Raw genomic sequence first — 19,393 nt, forward strand, 5'->3', positions numbered from 1 at the left:
ACAGGACTATGTCTAATCCATATGAGGAATAAATGTCTCTACTTTTAGTATCATCAATGAGTAAATTTTATTATATATCCAATTTAAATTGCAATCAAATGAAAATATTATACATGGAAACATATAATCAAAATTAGGCCAAAATGCAAATTATTAAACATGCTATTTTACTCTTAAAGACCACCTTTATTCACTCCATTGTTACTGCAAACCTTCCTCTAGAATGAACAGAATAGAAGTGCATAGAAAGAAAAGCAACTTCCTGAATAGTCAATAAATGTGCCCATTCCAAAGACTCTTTGTCCCCCCCTCTTAGGAAGCCAGCATTTACTGGTTAATTTCTTCTGTAAGAGAACAAATCATAACAACAATGATGAAAACAGTAACCAAAAAGAAATGTGTGACATTTTTACAAAAGTTGGCTTTTCTTTTAAGAAAAGGTTAAATGATGCAGCCGAGGGAGTGTGGGAACGGAGTAACCCATTATCAGCTGCATTTCAGATTTGTTAATAAACCACAGGAAACGTGATGCAATTATAAATGCCATGTAATAATGTGGAGTGATGAAGAGGCTGGCTTTGAATTGCACAGAAAGATAATCACTTCATAGTGCCATCACCAAATACCACAATTTATAATGTTAAGTCAAGATAAAGAAGTTAAGTTTCTAATTTCCCTTTAGTTGGACCTTGTGGGAATCAAGCTGTATGAGGCAAATACATTTTGGTGTGGGTAGAACTCTTTGTTACAAACGTCACAATAAAGAGCTCCAAGATGCAAGAGATACACGTTTTATAGGGGAGAAAGGTATTTCCATAAAAATATTATAGCTCCGAATCAAGAGTGACCTCTTTTTCACGACAAATGTCTGCTGAAAAGGGAAACAATGGGCAAATCTGTTGGAAGGAGTGGCTATACCTTTCCCATAAGTAGGGTGGTCATGCAATTTTATGACCAACCCAGCACAGTTTTAGGATGGTCACCATTAATAATGAGGCTAAGCCAGCCTGGGGTTTGTTGCATCTTTCCTAGCTTAGGGGAGGTTGGAACTACTCCAACTTTTCTAACTACCCAAGCAATGCAGTTGCGTCTCTAAGAAGGTAACTTGCCGATTCCATTTTTGCAAGAACTGTCAAAGGCTAGTTTTTAAAGTCATCACAGTCTATATGTCTCCCCATAGCACATGATATAGGAACGTATCCTCATGATTGGGATAATTTTGAAAGCCAGTCACACTTCATATTTCCACATTTTTGCACCTGGTACCCGATGGTTTGACTTTGTTTGACACGGGTGCTTCTTTTAGATATTGATGAGTGCGTTGAAGAGCCAGAAATCTGTGCCTTGGGCACTTGCAGTAACACTGAAGGCAGCTTCAAGTGCCTGTGTCCAGACGGGTTCTCTTTGTCCTCTACTGGAAGAAGATGCCAAGGTAAGTGCCTTTGAAGGCCTTAGACTTTCATTACCATGTGTTTATTTGTTGTGGTTTTACTTTTAAAACATGGCAAAGCTTTGATTTTCTGTGAAAGAGAAAATGAAGAGTTTTTATTCACCCAGAGGTCTAATGACTACCATATGTCAGAAAGTTCATTTTTACTTTTAAGGTTAAACACTCATCCATCAAGTTATGGTTGCTTGTGCAACAACTGTCCTGGCACTGAGATCCAGACTCCCATAAGAACACAGATGCTGGTAGTCCAGTGGGTGGGATCTGCCAGTAGCCACTGAATGTGGCAAAGCCTGGCACAATCAGCCATCAGCCACATGGTCTCTGCTCCTGAAGAGGTAACCTAGATAAATATGGGCCAAAACCTAGGCTCTCAGACAGAAAAATGCGATTAACCCACATGTCCCCAGTATATAGTGCCCATCCCTTACATCACAAGTTTTCTAAGAAAATAGAAAAATGAATTTGAACTGACCAAGATTCTTGCTAGGCCATACTCTGTTTTCTGGAATAATACATATGCACTTTTTTAAAAAATCAGAAGGGAGCCTGAACTTAAGCATAACAGTGTATTGTGTCCCAGAAAACTGTTTAGATTTTACTTAGCAATGCAATGAATGGTGTAAGTCTGTCTATTTTCACAAATTAGTTTAATGAATTCTGGACAAAAAAAAACTTCACATAAACACATATAGTTCTCTTCCCCCTGCCCCTGACTCCAGCCCTGCTCCAGAGCCTTTTGGTTGTTTTGTTTTTGTTGTTCCATTTTCTCTTTTTTGTTTGTTTTATTTTATTTTGTGTGTATGTGTGTGTGTGTGTGTGTTTGTGTGTGTGTGTCTTTCCATATTACCAAATGAGAGGCAAAGGATATCAATTAAGATTCTAAAAATTGTGTTAAAGTCTTAACCCTGTCATGTTTTGCATAGGTCAAGGCATTTAATCTTTTGTAATCTCCATTTTCTCATTTTAAATAACAATAATACCTGCCCAACCAATCTTATTGAACATGTGACAGAGCTTTTTTACTTTCTGAGTCATTCATAGACTCTAGTTATTTTAATCTATTCACTTTTTGCTTTACAGCTGATCATTTAGCTACCTAATATTTAAAAGTGAGAAAGGGAATAGTTGCGAATACTCTGGTTGGTTTGGTCTTATAGGTAGTTACTGAAGGCTGTGGGTTGATTTTGAGGTTGTGGGTTGGGTGATGCTTGACTCAAGCAGATACTTGGTCTGGATAGTATAGACCAGCCCAATAAATTCCAACTTCTCCCTGGTTTTTGTGTGCTTTTGGGTTGGCCTGAGTTTGGAAAGAAAGCAGTGAGAAACCAGGTGTGAATCTGCCGATGTGGCAAGCCAGAGGAAACTCAGAGGCTATTAATTCAATTTGCACTGGCCTGTCACAGAGTGAGGTAACGCTGCAGGAAGAATCGGCCCAGCTTGTGAGCAGCCCTGCCACATACTCAGCGACAGAGTTGAGGAATGCAAGCAGGGAAAGCAACTGTTGTAGTTCTAATGCAATTCCCAAGGTCATTAAGGGCTCTTTGCAGATGGACTAGTAAACAGGCATCCCAGGGAGCTCTAGTTAAAGTGTGTGGGCAAGCCACAGTTCTCTTTCCCAATGCTAGGCACCTTTGATTAATAAACCCATTCTAGAGAATCACCACAAGCAAATCTCCCACAGAGCACAGATTTCAGTGGAGCCAGGGAATAAAGACCCAGGTTTTTCTTAAAAGATGGCAAACTTATACATGCATATAAGTACAAGCAATGGACACAAAACTCTGGGGAGGGAGGGTATGTATGGAAGGGATGAGCAATGTTAAAATATGTACACAGATAATAATTTAATAAAAATAAAAAATAAAAAGATGGCAAACTAGGAGTCAGGCTTCTATTGCCCAAGAAATGAGAAAAGTCCACAGAACTACTGATAATGCTATGAAGGAACAAATCTGATGGATCATGGCACCTGGAGGTCGCAGATGTAAAAGAGCCACTTCACTTACAAAGTTTAGGGAAGATAATTCATCACTTAGGCTCACCCTAAATGTCTTGTGTTTGAGCCTCTGCGTAAAGCCTAGATTTCTTTTTCCAGGGGTGGGTGGGGTGATGGAGTAGGGTTGGGGAGACTGGGCTAAGGAACAGGGTCAGTGATAAAAGGAAGAGAGATTGAAAATGTTAACAGACAAGTATTAGAACATGCACGTGTCTAGATTTCAAAGAAACATTACAAGCTGGAAAGACAAAGGAAGGAATTAAGCTTTAATATATTTATTGAGTCATATTAGTGAGTAGTCACTAAGTTATATCTTAAGACATTTGTAGGCATTAATTATAAAAACAGGACTGATAAACTCAAAACTTTGAGGGAGTCAAAAGGTATCCTTGCCATGACTGTATGGCTCAGCTGGTTGGAGCATCATCCTGTACACCAAAAAGTGGCACGTTCAATTCCCTGTCAGGACTCATACCCAGGTGTTTTGTTGGTTTCTCTCCCACATCAGTGTTCCTCTCTCTCTCTCCCCCTATCTCTTTCTAAAAATCAATAATATATATATTTAAATGTGTCATTCATGGGACTATCATTCCCTGAAGCTTCTCAGCAACACAAACATTTGGTTGGCAGATAGGCTATAGGATGAGGACTGGGGTTTTAATTGCTCTTTACCTTCTGAAGAGTAGCTGACTGAAGGGTGCCTGTGAGGTCCTATTTATAGCAGATATGAAAGTGAAGTAGAAACTAGGGAGATAGTTTATGTGGAAAAGTTGGTTGAACAAGTTCATTGGGGAGGCCAATAGAACTTGATTTAACAGAACCTCATAAACCAGATAGACAGACAGATATTTTTACTTTACTTCATGAAAATTTTTCTGGTATGCTCTTTGGCAACTCAGTTATTCTTATATTGTCCCATTTGTCATGAAATAAAATGAAAATGTCTTAACAGAACTGCATTGGTGACTATAACAGTATGCTACCTGAGATTGGAAAACTGTAACAGGAGAGAGCAGACTTGATCAAAAATAAAAAGAGGAATTGTGCAGAGTGGATATGAAAGCATTTTGTTAAAACCTGCAGATTTTGCCTCTGGGTAACTTGAGAGGAGATTGCAAGGGTCTGGAAGTCAAGTTTGAGGGAAAACACACTCCAGGCTCTTGGATGAGCTCACTTTCTGGAGTCACTCAATTTGCTCTGTAAGAAATGGAAAAGTCAGTTGCCAAAATTATGTCGCACAATGTTAGAGAATTTTGTAGGAACTAGATCCCATATTCCATGTTGGAGTCCCCAAGAAATAATCAATATTAAAGTAACATATTCTTTGATAGAGAGAATATTCTCTCTCTCGTCACTCCTCTCCCTGCCCTCCTCTTTACCTTCCCTCTCACTCTGTTTAGCTAAACAAGTTTCTGTTTGTGTGCGTGTTGATGTGCATGTTCATGTGTAAAATCTGCAGAAAGCCCGCCTCCACTTTCAGACAGCAACTGCATGAGTAGCTGCTGCAGTAGATGACTATTGTGTTGTGTTCCTTCCAGTCCACAAAATCGCCACGTCTTTATCTGCTCTATCCCTCAATCTGGGGTTTTATTTTGGCTCCAAGGCTTAGAGACACAGAATAAAGAGCAAAGTATGGTGCTACAGTAAGTTCTAGCACTGGGAGGTCTCCCTTTGCCCAGTATGCTTGCTCAGTGTTATCCCAAACATGTGTAAGCAGAGCTCTCAGTGAGAGGTACTTGTGAACTACTCCATCTCTGGATGTCCCCATCCTGAAGTCACTGATGATACCAGGTTTGAAATGTGACAGTCTTCATTTTTATTATTTACATCGGGTTATTTGGGAAAGTGGCAAAAATGAGAAATAATATGGTGAAAGTCACATAGATTTGTCCAGATCTCACTACCTATGACTATGAAGACTCAGCTCAGTTATTATTATAATCACTTAAGGCAGTGGTTCTCAACCTTTCTAATGCCGTGACCCTTTAATACAGTTATTCATGTGGTGACCCCCAACCATAAAATTATTTTTGTTGCTACTTAATAACTGTAATTTTGCTACTGTTATGAATCGTAATGTAAATATCTTTGTTTTCTGAGCAACATCAACGAGGCCTTATTTTTTTATTCCCTATTATACATTAACGATTTAGTGATTTAGTAAGAAAGCAACTGAAGGGCCTCTTGAATTTATGCTGCAGATTTGCGAATGAGCTACTGTTATGCGAAGTTTGAAGGAGGAAAGTGTTCATCACCCAAATCCAGGAACCACTCGAAGCAGGAATGCTGCTGCGCCTTGAAAGGAGAGGGCTGGGGAGATCCCTGTGAGCTGTGTCCCACGGAGCCCGATGGTATGTTTCCATCTGTGTTTCTCTTTGGCCCGTGCAGGGTGCTCACTGGCCACAAAATAAGCAAGACCTTAATTTAATTGTAAGTCTAACTAAAATATTCGTTAAAATAGTTTTTCCTCAGGAGCTATGTAGTTCTTTTCTTCTAAGCTATGTTATGAACTGGAGCTGCCCAAGTAGTAGGCACGGCAGCTCTGGGACCTCGTTAACTGTCTCTGGTTTCTGGGCTTGTCCTGTTCACTGTTTCCCAATACGTGCAGCATGTGGCAGTTTGGCCACCACATAATGCTTGGGGAAGAGCCTAGGGCTGGTGCCACTGGTCTGTCTATTAACGAGCATGTCTCCACCACAGAGGCCTTCCGCCAGATCTGTCCCTATGGAAGTGGGATCATTGTGGGACCTGATGACTCAGCAGTTGGTGAGTGGCCTGTGTGCTAGATTCTCAGCATTTCTAAGTATCAGCTAGCCTCCTTCTTACTCATTTCCAGTTGTTCTTATTTCTTCACATCTGTCTTAAAAAATTAAGCTCTATTTCTTTGTCTTCTCATTTAGGTACCAATTGTATTTTGTTTTGTATTTGAGATATTGTCTTGGAATAGATAATCTATTCCATGGATTAAGCACTGAAATGATTATAATTTACCTCTGTGTTTAAAAAACAACAACACCTTGTTACTTACTTTTTCCCCTCTCCTTTGCTTAAGATATGGATGAGTGCAAAGAACCTGATGTCTGTAAACACGGGCAGTGCATCAACACCGATGGCTCCTACCGCTGCGAGTGTCCCTTTGGTTACATTTTGGAGGCGAATGAATGTATAGGTGAGTGATAAGTCCGTTTCTTTCACTGGAGTTTTACAAGTTAAAAATTAAGCTCTACAGCAAGCATGTCAAACTCAAAGGCTAACATGGGCCAAATAAACAAGGTTTAATTTTATGTGGGCCGCAAAATAAAACCACAAAAGCTTCAATTTTCATAAAAACATACGTTTATTTCAATAGAGACATGCTGAATACAAAGGGCTGAAATAAACTAGTAATCATTAACATAAAATAATGTTAATAAATAATAAAATAATTTCAATAAATATTTTTCTTGAATATTAACTTACCAGACACTGAATAACTGCACAGATTAATAAGCATAACTCAAATAAACCTATTTTTCTTATTCTCCAAAAGTAAGATTTTTCCTGTTGCTCACACCAAACAAGTCAATTCAACACTAATGACTTAGCAATCGGCTGCTAAAATATTCGCTGCTAGTATTAGTGGAAAGAAAAAGTATGTTTGCTCGTAAGGTGCATAAGGGAAATGAATGCAACATGATATAGTAATCAGTCATTAGGGAATGTTGTAGTTCTTTATTAATAATTATGATTAACAGGATGTTGTAAAAATTGTTACAAATTTTTTATTAAAACGTTTCTTACATACTGTTATATTGAGATGGACATGCTTGTTCTACAGCATTCACATGAGGAAGTACAAATACTAAGATGGAAGAAAAATAAATTTTGTTCATTTGTTTATGTATCATTCATCTAACAATACTAGCTGAGGCCCCACTGTGTGCCAGCCACTTTGGCTTTATGACTACAGCAGTGAATCAAGACAATATTGTCCTTCCTTGCATGGACCTTAAGTCTAATGGGAAAGACACAGTTGAAGAGATAGTGGAAAGGACAATATTATAATGAAAGTCTTTCTGAAATTAAAACATATTAATGGTCATAATCTTATTCTTTCAAGATATAAAATACAAAATTTGCCCAGATTTTATTGCACATAGTAATATGAAATGCTATGTATCTAATGTATTTCCCTTTGTTTTAACCTTTTTATTAAAATTTCAAAGAATGGCTTTTATGGCTGGCCTTTGACCTCTTAATTCACACTAACTCCACATGCAATCCAAGTATTATGTCTATTTATCTAAGAAATCAAACATGAGTTAATAATGGTATAAATGCTAAGAATCTGTATACATTAGAAAGTGTTCTTTCCACACAGGGATCAGGGTGTAAGAATTTCAGCTTCAGTTATGCCTCTGGGAGCTTAAGCAAGTTCTTTAGGCCTTAGAATGTAATACTATGCAGATGGACCAAGTTATTTTTTAATTACCTTATAACTCTAAAAATCAATGATATTGTGATTATTAACTTGAAGGAGATATGACATTCCTTACAGTGAAATGGAAGGTCATAGCAGAACAAAATGTTTTCTCTCTGGCATCTTCAGTTAGTGCTACTATGGATGTGAGACATAAGCCTCCTTACCCACGGTCTCTCTACCACAGTCTTTGTCTTCACTTGCTGAATTCAGAGCCCAGCAGAAGGCAGAACCCTTGATGCTAGTCTATTACTTTTCTTTGCCCTCCATAGCTAAAACACAATGCTTTTTTTTCAATTCTCCCCTCTCCCGAAGGAAGATGTTTTAGAATGAGGATTCCAGATAGATGAGTCGGGAGGCATATCTATTTTTTTTTGGACCTCCTTGGTAAAACTTGTTCTCTCTATATAGTTATTTAGAGAGATCAGACCCTAAATATATTTCTTTCTAGACTTTCGTCTGCCTAATGTAAACCATCTGGCTTCAACAGAATCAACAAAATCTTCTTGGGTCTTGATTTTATCCAGTGTATTAATTTTGCTTAACCTCTGGTCTCTTATTTTGCGTCAGTTTAGTCTTCTATTTTATATCTGGCAGAGCGCCATCATGTTTAAGGCTTCTTGGAGAGTGATGTAATGTAAGGCCAAGCTGGAGATGTGTTTCTAGCTTTAAGTAAGTGAAAACTTTTGACTTGTGAAAGAAGCATTGTTTTAACCCTTTGAACATCTATTCCCACTAGAAGATGTACTTCTTTATAATGTGGGAGGCTGGAGAAACTCACAGGGAAGTGCACTATAAGAGCTAGAAACCCAGCTAGTGTCACTGTCATTGTCACTGCCACTGCCACTTAGCAAGTTGGATTTCACAGCCACAAACTTGTGGCAATAGGACTGTGCATTTCTTCTCTGCAAGGACAGAATGAAAATAAAATAAGACATTATAGATCAAAGGATTCTGATAGAATGAAAGGTATTATCTGAGTCCAAGCCCATTTTCTCTCAATTCATTGTGTTTTGAATATTCTCCTGGTCACCTGCAGATATTGATGAATGTTCTGTGGGCAATCCTTGTGGAAATGGAACTTGCAAGAATGTGATTGGAGGGTTTGAATGCACCTGTGAGGAGGGATTTGAGCCTGGTCCAATGATGACTTGTGAAGGTAAGACTCTTAACTGTATAATAGTTGGTTACATGTTCTGATCTTGTAAGCAACAGTTGGTTAATTATAATTCTTAATGTGAAATACCACTCAGAATGTATAAAATAAAAAAAACATCAGGGCGGGATTGGCCATTCCATCTTTTCATCTCTGTGTGTCACCTTTCTGCAGGGAGTATCTGAAAAACATACAGATGGCTCATGGCACAAGTTAGGCTGTAGATCATGGAGAGTTCTTGGTGGTGTCTCCCTACTACTGATATTTATATACAACTCCAGTCTTATTTATTACCTTCTTTCATACTTTCCATTTTCCCCTTCTGACTTTATTTTCATCTCACAATGATCCCTCTCTTTTTCTTCTCCGGTTTTTCTTTTCTATTTATAGAAACATCTACCGACTGAGGTAACCACCAACATCCCACAGCTGTCACAGCAGGATCGTCTATATATGTTATATGTGTCGGCCAGTATGGCTAGAAGAATGTATGGAAAGAAAGCAAAGGGAGAGAGTGTCTAGAAGAGAAGTTCTCAAAAGATGGTCCCTGGACCTGTTACATCAGCATCACCTGTGAATTGTTAGGGCTTCAGATTTTTAGGCCTCATCCCAGACCTCCTGAGTCAGCAACTCTAAGGTTGGGGTTCAGCAGCCTTCCAGGTGATTCTGATGTCTTCTCTAGTTGAGAACCACTGGTCTAAGAAAAGCATGAAGGGGAAATGAAGGCAGAGAGTAAAGTTGGTACTAAAATGAGCTCTGCATTAGAAATATGGCTCATCGGTACCCATTGTTGAAGTTGTGAGTGGATCTTTCAAGACTGTAACTAGTCATGATCTGGGGTCTTACTGTTGATCTCAGTTGGCATTAGTGGCCTTTGAGAGAAACATGATCATCAAGATGGTATGTTTTAACCCTGATTTTCCAAAAACACATTCTGATGTTTTCAAATTATGAAATCTACAAATTCACTTTGACCACTAACAGTAAAGCCATTCCCACCTATTGAAAGCTCTAACCTGGGCCTCAGTGGGAACGAGGTATCTCTGTAAGTGTATAATAATTCGGAACACTATTTGCTTGGGTATAAGGAACGCTGTTATTCAACAGAAGCCTCTTCTATATGGGGAAAGGGAGGGGTTTAACAGTCACGGAGGGGTCTGTTTCTGTTCTGACAGCAATAGACTTGGCAGTTGCTTTGGCTGAATGGGGTAAAACGGATCACCACTCCGTGTGACTTTGGGGGTGGTAAGTGATCATCTTGAGGCTTCAAAGCAAGAATTTTAGAACAGCTCCTTCTGTATAGGTGACATCATCGATCTAAATAACAATTTATAATTTCACAGGAATGACAAACATAAACTTGACTGTGCTGGGAGCATCAGAATGCAAGGCCACCTTACTGATACCAATTATAAAATAACCAGATCATTTTCTAACTCCCTGAAAACCAGAGACTGCTTGGTCCACCCATGTTTATAACAATGAAGCGTTTCAGCTTTTGGTAAAAGTAGATTCCTTTTTTTGTTGATGTCCATGATCCATTATTTTCTTACTACCTCTGCTGCAGATGTAAACGAGTGTGCCCAGAATCCTCTGCTCTGTGCTTTCCGATGTGTAAACACTTATGGGTCGTATGAATGCAAATGTCCTGCTGGCTATATCCTGAGAGAAGACAAGAGGATGTGCAAAGGTGAGACATTCATGTTCAAGTTCATCCAAGCCAGGGAGCTCTAACACGATGATGGGGGATGTCCCTCCCAAGCTTTCAACCATAGAGGAGGGCTGGGAAGTGGGGAACACTGCTGCAGTTCATGGACATTATGAGGGTTGTCATTGCTCCTTTTCCTAGTAAATTGTTGCTTGAGGCTTCACATTGAGTCAAGGGCTGCACTGCAGATCCCTTTTAGTTCACTCTGCGTTGCATGCCAGCCGTGCCACAAATGTGAAGACAGAAAGAAAAGAAGACATTTCCCCACATTCAGGAAGTTCTATATGAAGATGTTGAGATGGAATATTCAATCAATCAAAAAGTATTAAAAATCATGCTTCCTCCTTTCGAAGAGGTTGCCAGTTAGTTAGGGAGCAATTTCTTCGGGTTCATAAGTGGCTAGAAGACCTCTTCTCATTCTTGGGAGGCCACAGAGTCCAACAATGCTAAAGGAAATAGGTTGCTTAATACTGTTTGATGTTTAAAAGGCAAGAAATTAATGTAGCTTTTCTTATAAATTTGTGGTTGCACATTCTCTCCAGACCTGGATGAGTGTGAAGAGATGAAGCATGACTGTGATGAAAAGCAAATGCAATGCAAGAACCTCATTGGCACGTATATATGCATCTGTGGACCTGGGTATCAGCGCACACCTGACGGGGAAGCCTGCATAGGTAAGAGAATCCCAGCAGAAGCTCTGAGTGCATTGGAAGTGACAAAGGAAGGGACTTGGGCCCTATGTTCTTGGCCAGAGCCATTTTGCCCCTCAGAATTAACCTCCTGCCATAACTTCCAGTGGAGGGCCCCTTGTCTCTTGATGATCTGTGAATCCCATGAGCTCAGTGATTGTCTCCCTCTGAGCTGGCCTTTGCCTTCTCTCTCAGCCCATTTTGCTATCAGGGTTGGAATACTGGATGTTTTCTCTATTTCCTCCCTTTACATTTTTGTACTCCTTTGTTTTGGGGTCAGTTTCACTTACTGCCCTAGTATGTCTCCCTGTTGACCCAACTTTGCTACCAGTATCCTCGCATTGAGTGCTGATGCCAGGTCCTAAACAAGGAACATCGCTAAACCATCACTAAACCGGTGGGATCCACCTCCAGAGAATGGGTGGGTGCAGAGTGGGTCCCAAGCAATGGCATTTTAAGGCTCCCCCAAGTTCCTATGGTGCGGATCCAGCATTAAAAACCACAGCTTTAGACTAGGGGTTGACACACCACAGTGTGAGGTTCAAATCCAGCCTGCCAGCCCCCGACCTGTTTTTTTTTGTAAATGGAGTTACATGGAAACATAGCCCTAATCATTCACTTATGGTCCACGGCTGCTTTCCTGCCCCAGGGGCAGAGCAGAGTAGAGCACTTGCAACAGAGACCATATGGCCTGCAAAGCCTAAAATTTACTACACATTTATAGTAACACTGTGGTGTTAGTAATACCTAAAGAAAATTTCCTGACCACTGCTTCAGACAAGAAACACAGGAGAAAATTGCTTAGAAAACTCCCACATGCATCCCTTTCCTTTCTAAGAATCAGTGACATTAGAAAACATATTTTATGTTGTCAATCAAGAATTTTAAGGACCTCACCATCGTTTTCCTCTGTAAGAAACGGAATTAAGTAGTCATTAAAGGGCAGGCTTTAAAAGCACAGGAAAAGGGTGTGGGCTGAGGATCCCATCCTGGGGCTTCTGAGTCTGTGCTGCTGACTCAGCGGCTCATCAGAGTGGGAGAGCTTGGGTTCCATGCCAGGGATTCTGAACCACTTGGTCTGCCACTGGGATGTTTAACCTGTTCCAGCCCTCTCTAGGTGTCACCTTCCAGCTCTCTGCCTCTCCTTTTGAGAGCTGTGCCTCAGGGGCTTGGGACTCTTCTTTCAAATGGGATGCACCAAGTGGTCAGAAAACTCATTAGTTTCCAGAGCCAAATAACAACAGTACAATGATTGAAAATTCTTTTGAGAACCAAAAACCAACTTCTGCACATGGGCCACAAAGTTTCAATTGCACTGTACATATGCGCCCGCACGTGGTATTTTGTGGAAGAGCCACACTCTAGGGGCCAAAGAGCCGCATGTGGTTCTCGAGCCGCAGTTTGCCGATCACTGACCTAGGCAAATTATTTCATCAGACACTTCTAAGAATTTCAAGCTACTTGAATGCTTTTTTCTAAACCTGAAAGATTGAACTATGATTTATTCTTTCTTAAGAACATTATTGAAGTAGTGTAATAAACATCATCTATATTGAAATGGAAGGTTAGTCTAGATAAATTGCCTTAGGTCATAACTGACTATTGCAGATATTATTCTACTGAAGTATAACAATATTTCTCTAATATTGTTGATTTTAAAGTTAAAAATTTTTTCCTTCATTTGAAATGAGGAAATCTTCTTTATATTCAGATATGGAAAATTTAAAATTTTATTAAGTTAAAAACTGTAAGTGTACATAAAATGCTGTCATCTATGTTTTAAGTGTATAAAATGCCATCAATTATGTTTTTTAAAGGGGGGAGGTACACACCCAGGTGTATGTATCTGCTTATATGTGTGCAGTTCGTCTCTGGGAAGACACATTAGTAACACATTTGACTCCCTGGAGGGGAATTTGTGGCTGGGAGAAGGGGAAAAAGGGGAAATTTTGCTGAATATGTTTTTATGCCTTTTGTATTTGGGATCCATGTGAACAGCTTACCTAGTATCCACAAACTAAATTTAAGAAAAGAAAGAGTTCATTCTTGTACAAAGTGGTCAGATGACTCCTCTTTTTTTCGGTCCTTCAATGAAACCGCCCAGATGAGAATGAGTGTCAGACCAAGCCGGGCATCTGTGAGAACGGGCGCTGCCTCAACACGCGGGGGAGCTACACCTGCGAGTGCAATGACGGCTTCACGGCCAGCCCCGCCCAGGACGAGTGCCTCGGTGAGTACGGGCGGATAGCGGGATGCCTTCGCAGCTGGTCCCCACACTGGGGTGCTGAGAACCCAGGTCTCATCTTGGAAATAATAGAGACTGTCAACATTTCAGGAAAGGTTAAAAAATGCTCATATTTTAGAGATGACTCAGTGACTGATTGTCCATTGGGCTTAGCACTGCCCTGCAGCTCGGTTCTTCCTTTACAGTACTAATTGTATCGCTGAATCACTCGTTTGAAATTTCTTTCTGCCTTTTTAAACGCTTGGTGCTCAGGATGCTACCGTATGTTTCTCTGCTTCCATAGCATGACTATACTTCTGGGAGCAGATAGAGTTGCAACCTTGCCCAGACCAATGCCTTTCTGCCTACTTACTGAATTTCTTATTTGTCTCCTCAGATGCCATCCTTTCTCTCTCACTGCAGTTTCCAGCTTTCCCTTCTCGCTCCTTCTCACCAGGGTAAAGTGTTATATCCCTTGTGGGTTTCGTATCTGACCAAATTTTTGAAAGCTTGCTGCGCTTAGAAAATTTCCTAAAATTTTCCTTTTAATATAACACCCCTTCCAGACAACCGGGAAGGGTACTGCTTCACGGAGGTGCTCCAGAACATGTGCCAGATCGGCTCAAGCAACAGGAATCCCGTCACCAAGTCGGAGTGCTGCTGTGACGGAGGGAGAGGTTGGGGTCCCCAGTGCGAGATCTGCCCTTTCCAGGGTACTGTGGCCTTCAAAAAGCTCTGCCCCCATGGCCGAGGATTCATGACCAATGGAACAGGTACTTCCCTTTGTTCCGGTTTATTACGGGTGGAGCAGGTAATTCATTCGGTCCAAAAATACTTGCAGGGAATTTGTTTATTCTATGAAGGACAGATGAGACTATGGAATCAGCAATATGAACCTAGGCTGAGTTGCATAGTTGAGATTGACAAAAATTCTTCATCACGATATTTTAGATGTTCAAGGCCATGTTGCCAAAGTGTCCTGAATAAGTGGTGTGTGCTGCCTCTGCTTTATAAGGAGTCTTCAATGTTTTATTTATTTATTTATTTATTTATTTATTTATTTATTTATTTATTTATAAGTCCTCACCTGAGGATATGTTTTTATTGATTTTTAGCAAGAGAGGGAGGGAGGAGGGAGCAAACAAGGGAGGGAGAGAGAGGGAGGAACTGAGGGAAGGAGGAAGAGAGAAAGGGAGGGAGGGAGGGAGGTGAGAAATATCGATTGGTTGCCTTCCGCATGCACCCTGACTGGGGATTGAACCACAACCTTTCGGTGCATAGAATGGTGCTCCAGTTAGCTGAGCTACCTGGGCAGGAGTCTTCAACTTTTTAAACAAAAGTTTGTTATCAGTGTTGCTGATGACTCAGAACATCGTTTTTAGATAAATCTTAAAATAAATGTACATTAAATCCCTAAACTAGTGCGCCAAGATGTACTTTAGCTCTTGAAGTTGACTGAAATATACTGTACAAAAGTATGCTGAATTTATGTTCATGTTAGAAAGATGTGGTTAGTGGTAGAATAACAGAACTGGGTAGATTAGATGGAGTGACCAGACCAAATTTATGACTTTTTGGAGGAAAAATTGAAATGGTGGAAAACATTTCTTGAGATGAATGAGGGTAGGCTAAATTGCATTTCAGAGAAAACTTGAAGAATTTCAGTAAAAATATTAGTTGTTGGTACAAAATGGTTATTTGACAATCAACAGTGAAGAAATCTCTGGTATTGGCCCCCACTGAGCAATAAGTGGATCGGTGGGTCCAGATGGGGAGGACAGTGGCTTGAATGCTCAGTGGTACATACTGAGCAAATGTCCTTTGGTGGAGCTGTGAGTGGCGTTCTAACTTCTTTCACCTTAACTTTCTGGCAGTGAGGAAAGAAGCCTGGTCAAAGCGGAGGATTTTATTGAGATGTGAGGAATAACCTGTAGACAGTTTTTAAAAGTGCTACTAAATTTTAAAATTCTACTTACATTTGGAACCCACTCCCAGTGTTATTTATAGCAAAGGATCAAACACTTCACAGAGTTTACTTTTTCTTTTCTCAAAACCAAAGTTTTAACTTTCTGGCAGTGAGGAAAGAAGCCTGGTCAAAGCGGAGGGTTTTATTGAGACGTGAGGAAGAATTGTAGACAGTTTTTTAAAGTGCTACAAAGGCACAGCCCAGTAATCTACCCCAAACCCTGGGCCTCCCTCATCAAAGAGGTGACGTTTAGTCCATTTCCCCCCATACTATGTGATTTGATATTTTTTTAGGGTTAACTTTATACACAACAAGAAGAATAGAAAAAAAAACAAAAAAACTTTTCTCCTCATTTTGGACATGCAATTTTAGAAAAAAGGTGGGATTTCCTTGTCAGAAGGGTCCACTGCTGAGATTCACTTATGGAGCATCAGCCGGAGGCGAGCTTGATGGCGTGAGATGGCACAGGGAGCTAACTACGTCTAGATGAGGTAGATGGTCTATGACCCAGAGGAAGAAAACGGTACAAATCTAAAAAGAAATTATTTTTAAAATTTTCTCCTAGCCTGATTAGTTTACCACTGCAGTCTGATAAAGTTATTCTTTGCCTTTCAAAATAGTTACCATTACATGGGAAATGTATGCTGTCATCCCTTTGTTTTTTTTAATTTCTTAGGTCCATAATTTAGTAACATGGTTCCTTAGTACTTACACTGAAATGATTCTTACATATTAATATTGTCCATTTTAATGCCTTTCTTATTTTAATTTCTGTTCATTAAATGACAGATATTGATGAGTGCAGGGTTATCCATGACGTTTGCAAAAACGGGGAATGTGTCAATGACAGAGGATCATATCATTGCAATTGTAAAACTGGCTACACTCCCGACATCACTGGGACTGCCTGCGTAGGTAAGTATTCTATTTCTTCTGCTTTAGTAACTCCAGCTAAAATTGTAGATTATGGCAATAAATAAATAAATAAAATCCTAAAACTAAAAATATCTAAAAAGCCTGTGTAAACTCATAAGAAAACATAAGAGAAGGATCAAACACTTCACAGAGTCTACTTTTTCTTTTCTCAAAACCAAAGTTTTTTGTTCAGCCTTGTGGGTATTGATATTTATGCATCTTTTCAGATAGGTAGTCACACTGTGTGTCTTTGATCATAGATCTGAACGAGTGCAACCAGGCTCCCAAACCCTGCAATTTCATCTGCAAAAACACAGAAGGGAGTTACCAGTGTTCGTGCCCAAAAGGCTACATTCTGCAGGATGATGGGAGGAGCTGCAAAGGTAAAGTAGAAGTCCCTTCACCCGCTCGCCTGCCTCCGGGCACACGGTTGCCAGACAGACCCTCTCTACACACAAGAGGAGCCCCCCTGGTGTTAGAGCCTCTAGGGAGGCTCCCTGTGCGGGAGGAAGGGAGATGGCAGAGGACCAGTGGCAGCAGCTATCCTCACTGCTGCCCCCTGGGCATAAATGGGGCCCTTCCCTGAGAGTCTCAGAGGCACAGGACCAGTTCCACACAGCTGGGATGCTGAGGATTCCTAGTGGACTGCATCTGCTTTCTGTTTATTGCATCACTATGTAGTCAGACTGTTCAACAACTAAATAGCCTAGATCTCCAGCAGAGTCCTACCTCACACTAATCAGTGCCATGACCCAGAGGACACTGAACTAAGTAAGCACTTTGTCTAGGCTTTTGCTCTGCAAAAAGGGGGCCTGCAGGAGCTTATCTGAGATGTAAATGTCACAATGAATTAAGAAGTAGGCAATGCTTCAGCAGCAATCCCTTATCAACCCAGGATTTTTGCAAAATTCTGTTGGAGGAAGCATACTCCTGGGAACAGCTTCCTCAACATTAAGGAATCCATATATTGAGTAAATAGCACTAGCGAGTCATTCTTAAGGATAATTTGGACAATGAGGGTTTTGGAGAAGGTAGACTAGATGTCAGAACAAGAGTCATAGAGTATTCTTCCCTGAAGTCTTGAAAAAGAACAAGGGAAATAAGGAAGTTAAGTGGTGGGATGGAGTGGAAGTGGGGAGCAGAGGGAAGGAGGGAGAGAAGGAGGGAAGAAGGAAGGAAGGGGCCTGCATTCACAGTGATTTTTTTTTTTAAATTAAAATTCTACTTATATTTGGAAGCCACTCCCGATGTTATTTATAGCAATGGAGTTGAGAATGAACCTTAACTTTCTGGCAGTGAGGAAAGAAGCCTGATCAAAGTGGAGTGTTTTATTGAGACATGAGGAAGAATCTAGGCAGTTTTTAAAAATGCTACCAGCTTATCGGAATGAGTATTTTTCTTTCCTTTTTTCCCCTTCCTTATTGCTCAGTTTTGTTTTATCCCAAGGAGGATCTCTAAACAAAAGGTCAGTTTTGTTTTGTTTGGTTTGGTTGATCAACTCCTTTGAACAGAATAAAAAACAGCAAAGAATGAAGTGAACAAATTTTCAGCCTCAACATTTCTTCTTATGTTTCAGCTTAAATAGATCTTTTCAACACTCTGGAAATTTTTTGAGAATCCCTAGTCTCTTACCTCATTTAAAATTTATTTAAAATTTTGTAACTGATCTGAAATTTCTTGAAGAATTCCCAGTTTCCTCTCACCAAAGAGAATTGGGTTTTCCTTGGCTTCCCCCAAAGAGCTACATTTCTTAATCTAAATTGAGACCACGTTTTGTCTTTCAAACTCTTATCTCCTGGGTGATCCCAGCCATTGCTTGGCTCTGTTCTGGCCCAGGCACACTTGAGTCAGAGAGATGGAAACTCAGAGCTTCCTCCTAGGGCAGCTTCTAGGTATGCCTGCTGTCAGCTCTACTCCAATGCCCTTCTTGCATTTTCTTGTAGATCTTGATGAGTGTGCAACGAAGCAGCACAACTGCCAGTTCCTGTGTGTTAACACCATTGGCAGCTTCGCTTGTAAATGTCCTCCTGGCTTTACCCAGCACCACACTGCCTGCATTGGTAAGTGGGGAGGAAAAGGCCCTATGTGAGAGACAGCTATTCCTTTAAGTTCTTCTGTTGCTGGACTAAGAAGACAAAAACTTGGGAAAATATGGGAGTACCTATATGTGTGTATGTGCATGTGAACAAGCACATGTGAGCAGTTACAGGCCTTTTTGGGTCTTTTTTAAGTGAATCATCCGTCTCTCTTCCTTTTAAATAATAGAAAGAGAGCTCCAGGGAATTCCTCACCCCCCTCTCTGCCCCCACCTTTACCTACCCTGTCTCTTACAGATAACAATGAGTGCAGCTCGGACATCAACCTGTGTGGGTCCAAGGGCATTTGCCAGAATACTCCTGGGAGCTTCACCTGTGAATGCCAGCGGGGATTCTCACTGGATCAGAGTGGCGCCAGCTGTGAAGGTGGGTAGGGCGCTCAGCACAATCCAGTTGGTGGATCCCTCTGAGGGGACTGTGTGACTGTCAGCACCTTCATCATCGTCCTCTATGTGACATCACACGTGAGCACTGGGGTGTTCAGAATGCATGTCGGGGACACCCACCTGAAGACAGGAAAGGTTCACCTGGTTTGCACAGGTCCCATACCTTAGCAATTCTTTCTTTTGTTCTCATGCTTGATTGTGTTGATAACCCATGCTTTTCCTAGGTATCTCTGCCCAGTTATTAATTTCATTGAATAAGCAATTACTCAGTCAAGAAAAAATAACTAGATTCCTGAATTTTATTCATTAATTTTCTGGTCATTGGATTCAAAGTCAGTCATAAAAGGA

General features: G+C 40.5%; 1 protein-coding gene across 2 annotated transcripts in view; it reads left to right on the forward strand.

The window, feature by feature from the left end:
• The window catches only part of FBN1 (fibrillin 1), a 232,076-nt gene that overhangs the window by 199,708 nt on the left and 12,975 nt on the right, over positions 1-19,393 (forward strand). For both annotated transcript variants that reach the window (XM_045582776.1, XM_036442846.2), the window contains exons 50-62: positions 1,307-1,432; positions 5,648-5,797; positions 6,147-6,212; positions 6,499-6,615; positions 8,945-9,064; positions 10,629-10,751; positions 11,312-11,443; positions 13,563-13,688; positions 14,249-14,455; positions 16,438-16,563; positions 16,824-16,946; positions 18,507-18,623; positions 18,897-19,025. In XM_045582776.1, coding sequence (XP_045438732.1) covers positions 1,307-1,432; positions 5,648-5,797; positions 6,147-6,212; positions 6,499-6,615; positions 8,945-9,064; positions 10,629-10,751; positions 11,312-11,443; positions 13,563-13,688; positions 14,249-14,455; positions 16,438-16,563; positions 16,824-16,946; positions 18,507-18,623; positions 18,897-19,025 — 1,662 coding nt within the window. The remainder of the gene's footprint in view (positions 1-1,306; positions 1,433-5,647; positions 5,798-6,146; positions 6,213-6,498; positions 6,616-8,944; positions 9,065-10,628; positions 10,752-11,311; positions 11,444-13,562; positions 13,689-14,248; positions 14,456-16,437; positions 16,564-16,823; positions 16,947-18,506; positions 18,624-18,896; positions 19,026-19,393) is intronic.

Source organism: Pipistrellus kuhlii, unplaced genomic scaffold (genome assembly GCF_014108245.1).
Source record: "Pipistrellus kuhlii isolate mPipKuh1 unplaced genomic scaffold, mPipKuh1.p scaffold_m20_p_1, whole genome shotgun sequence".
In the NCBI taxonomy this organism is placed as follows: domain Eukaryota; kingdom Metazoa; phylum Chordata; class Mammalia; order Chiroptera; family Vespertilionidae; genus Pipistrellus; species Pipistrellus kuhlii.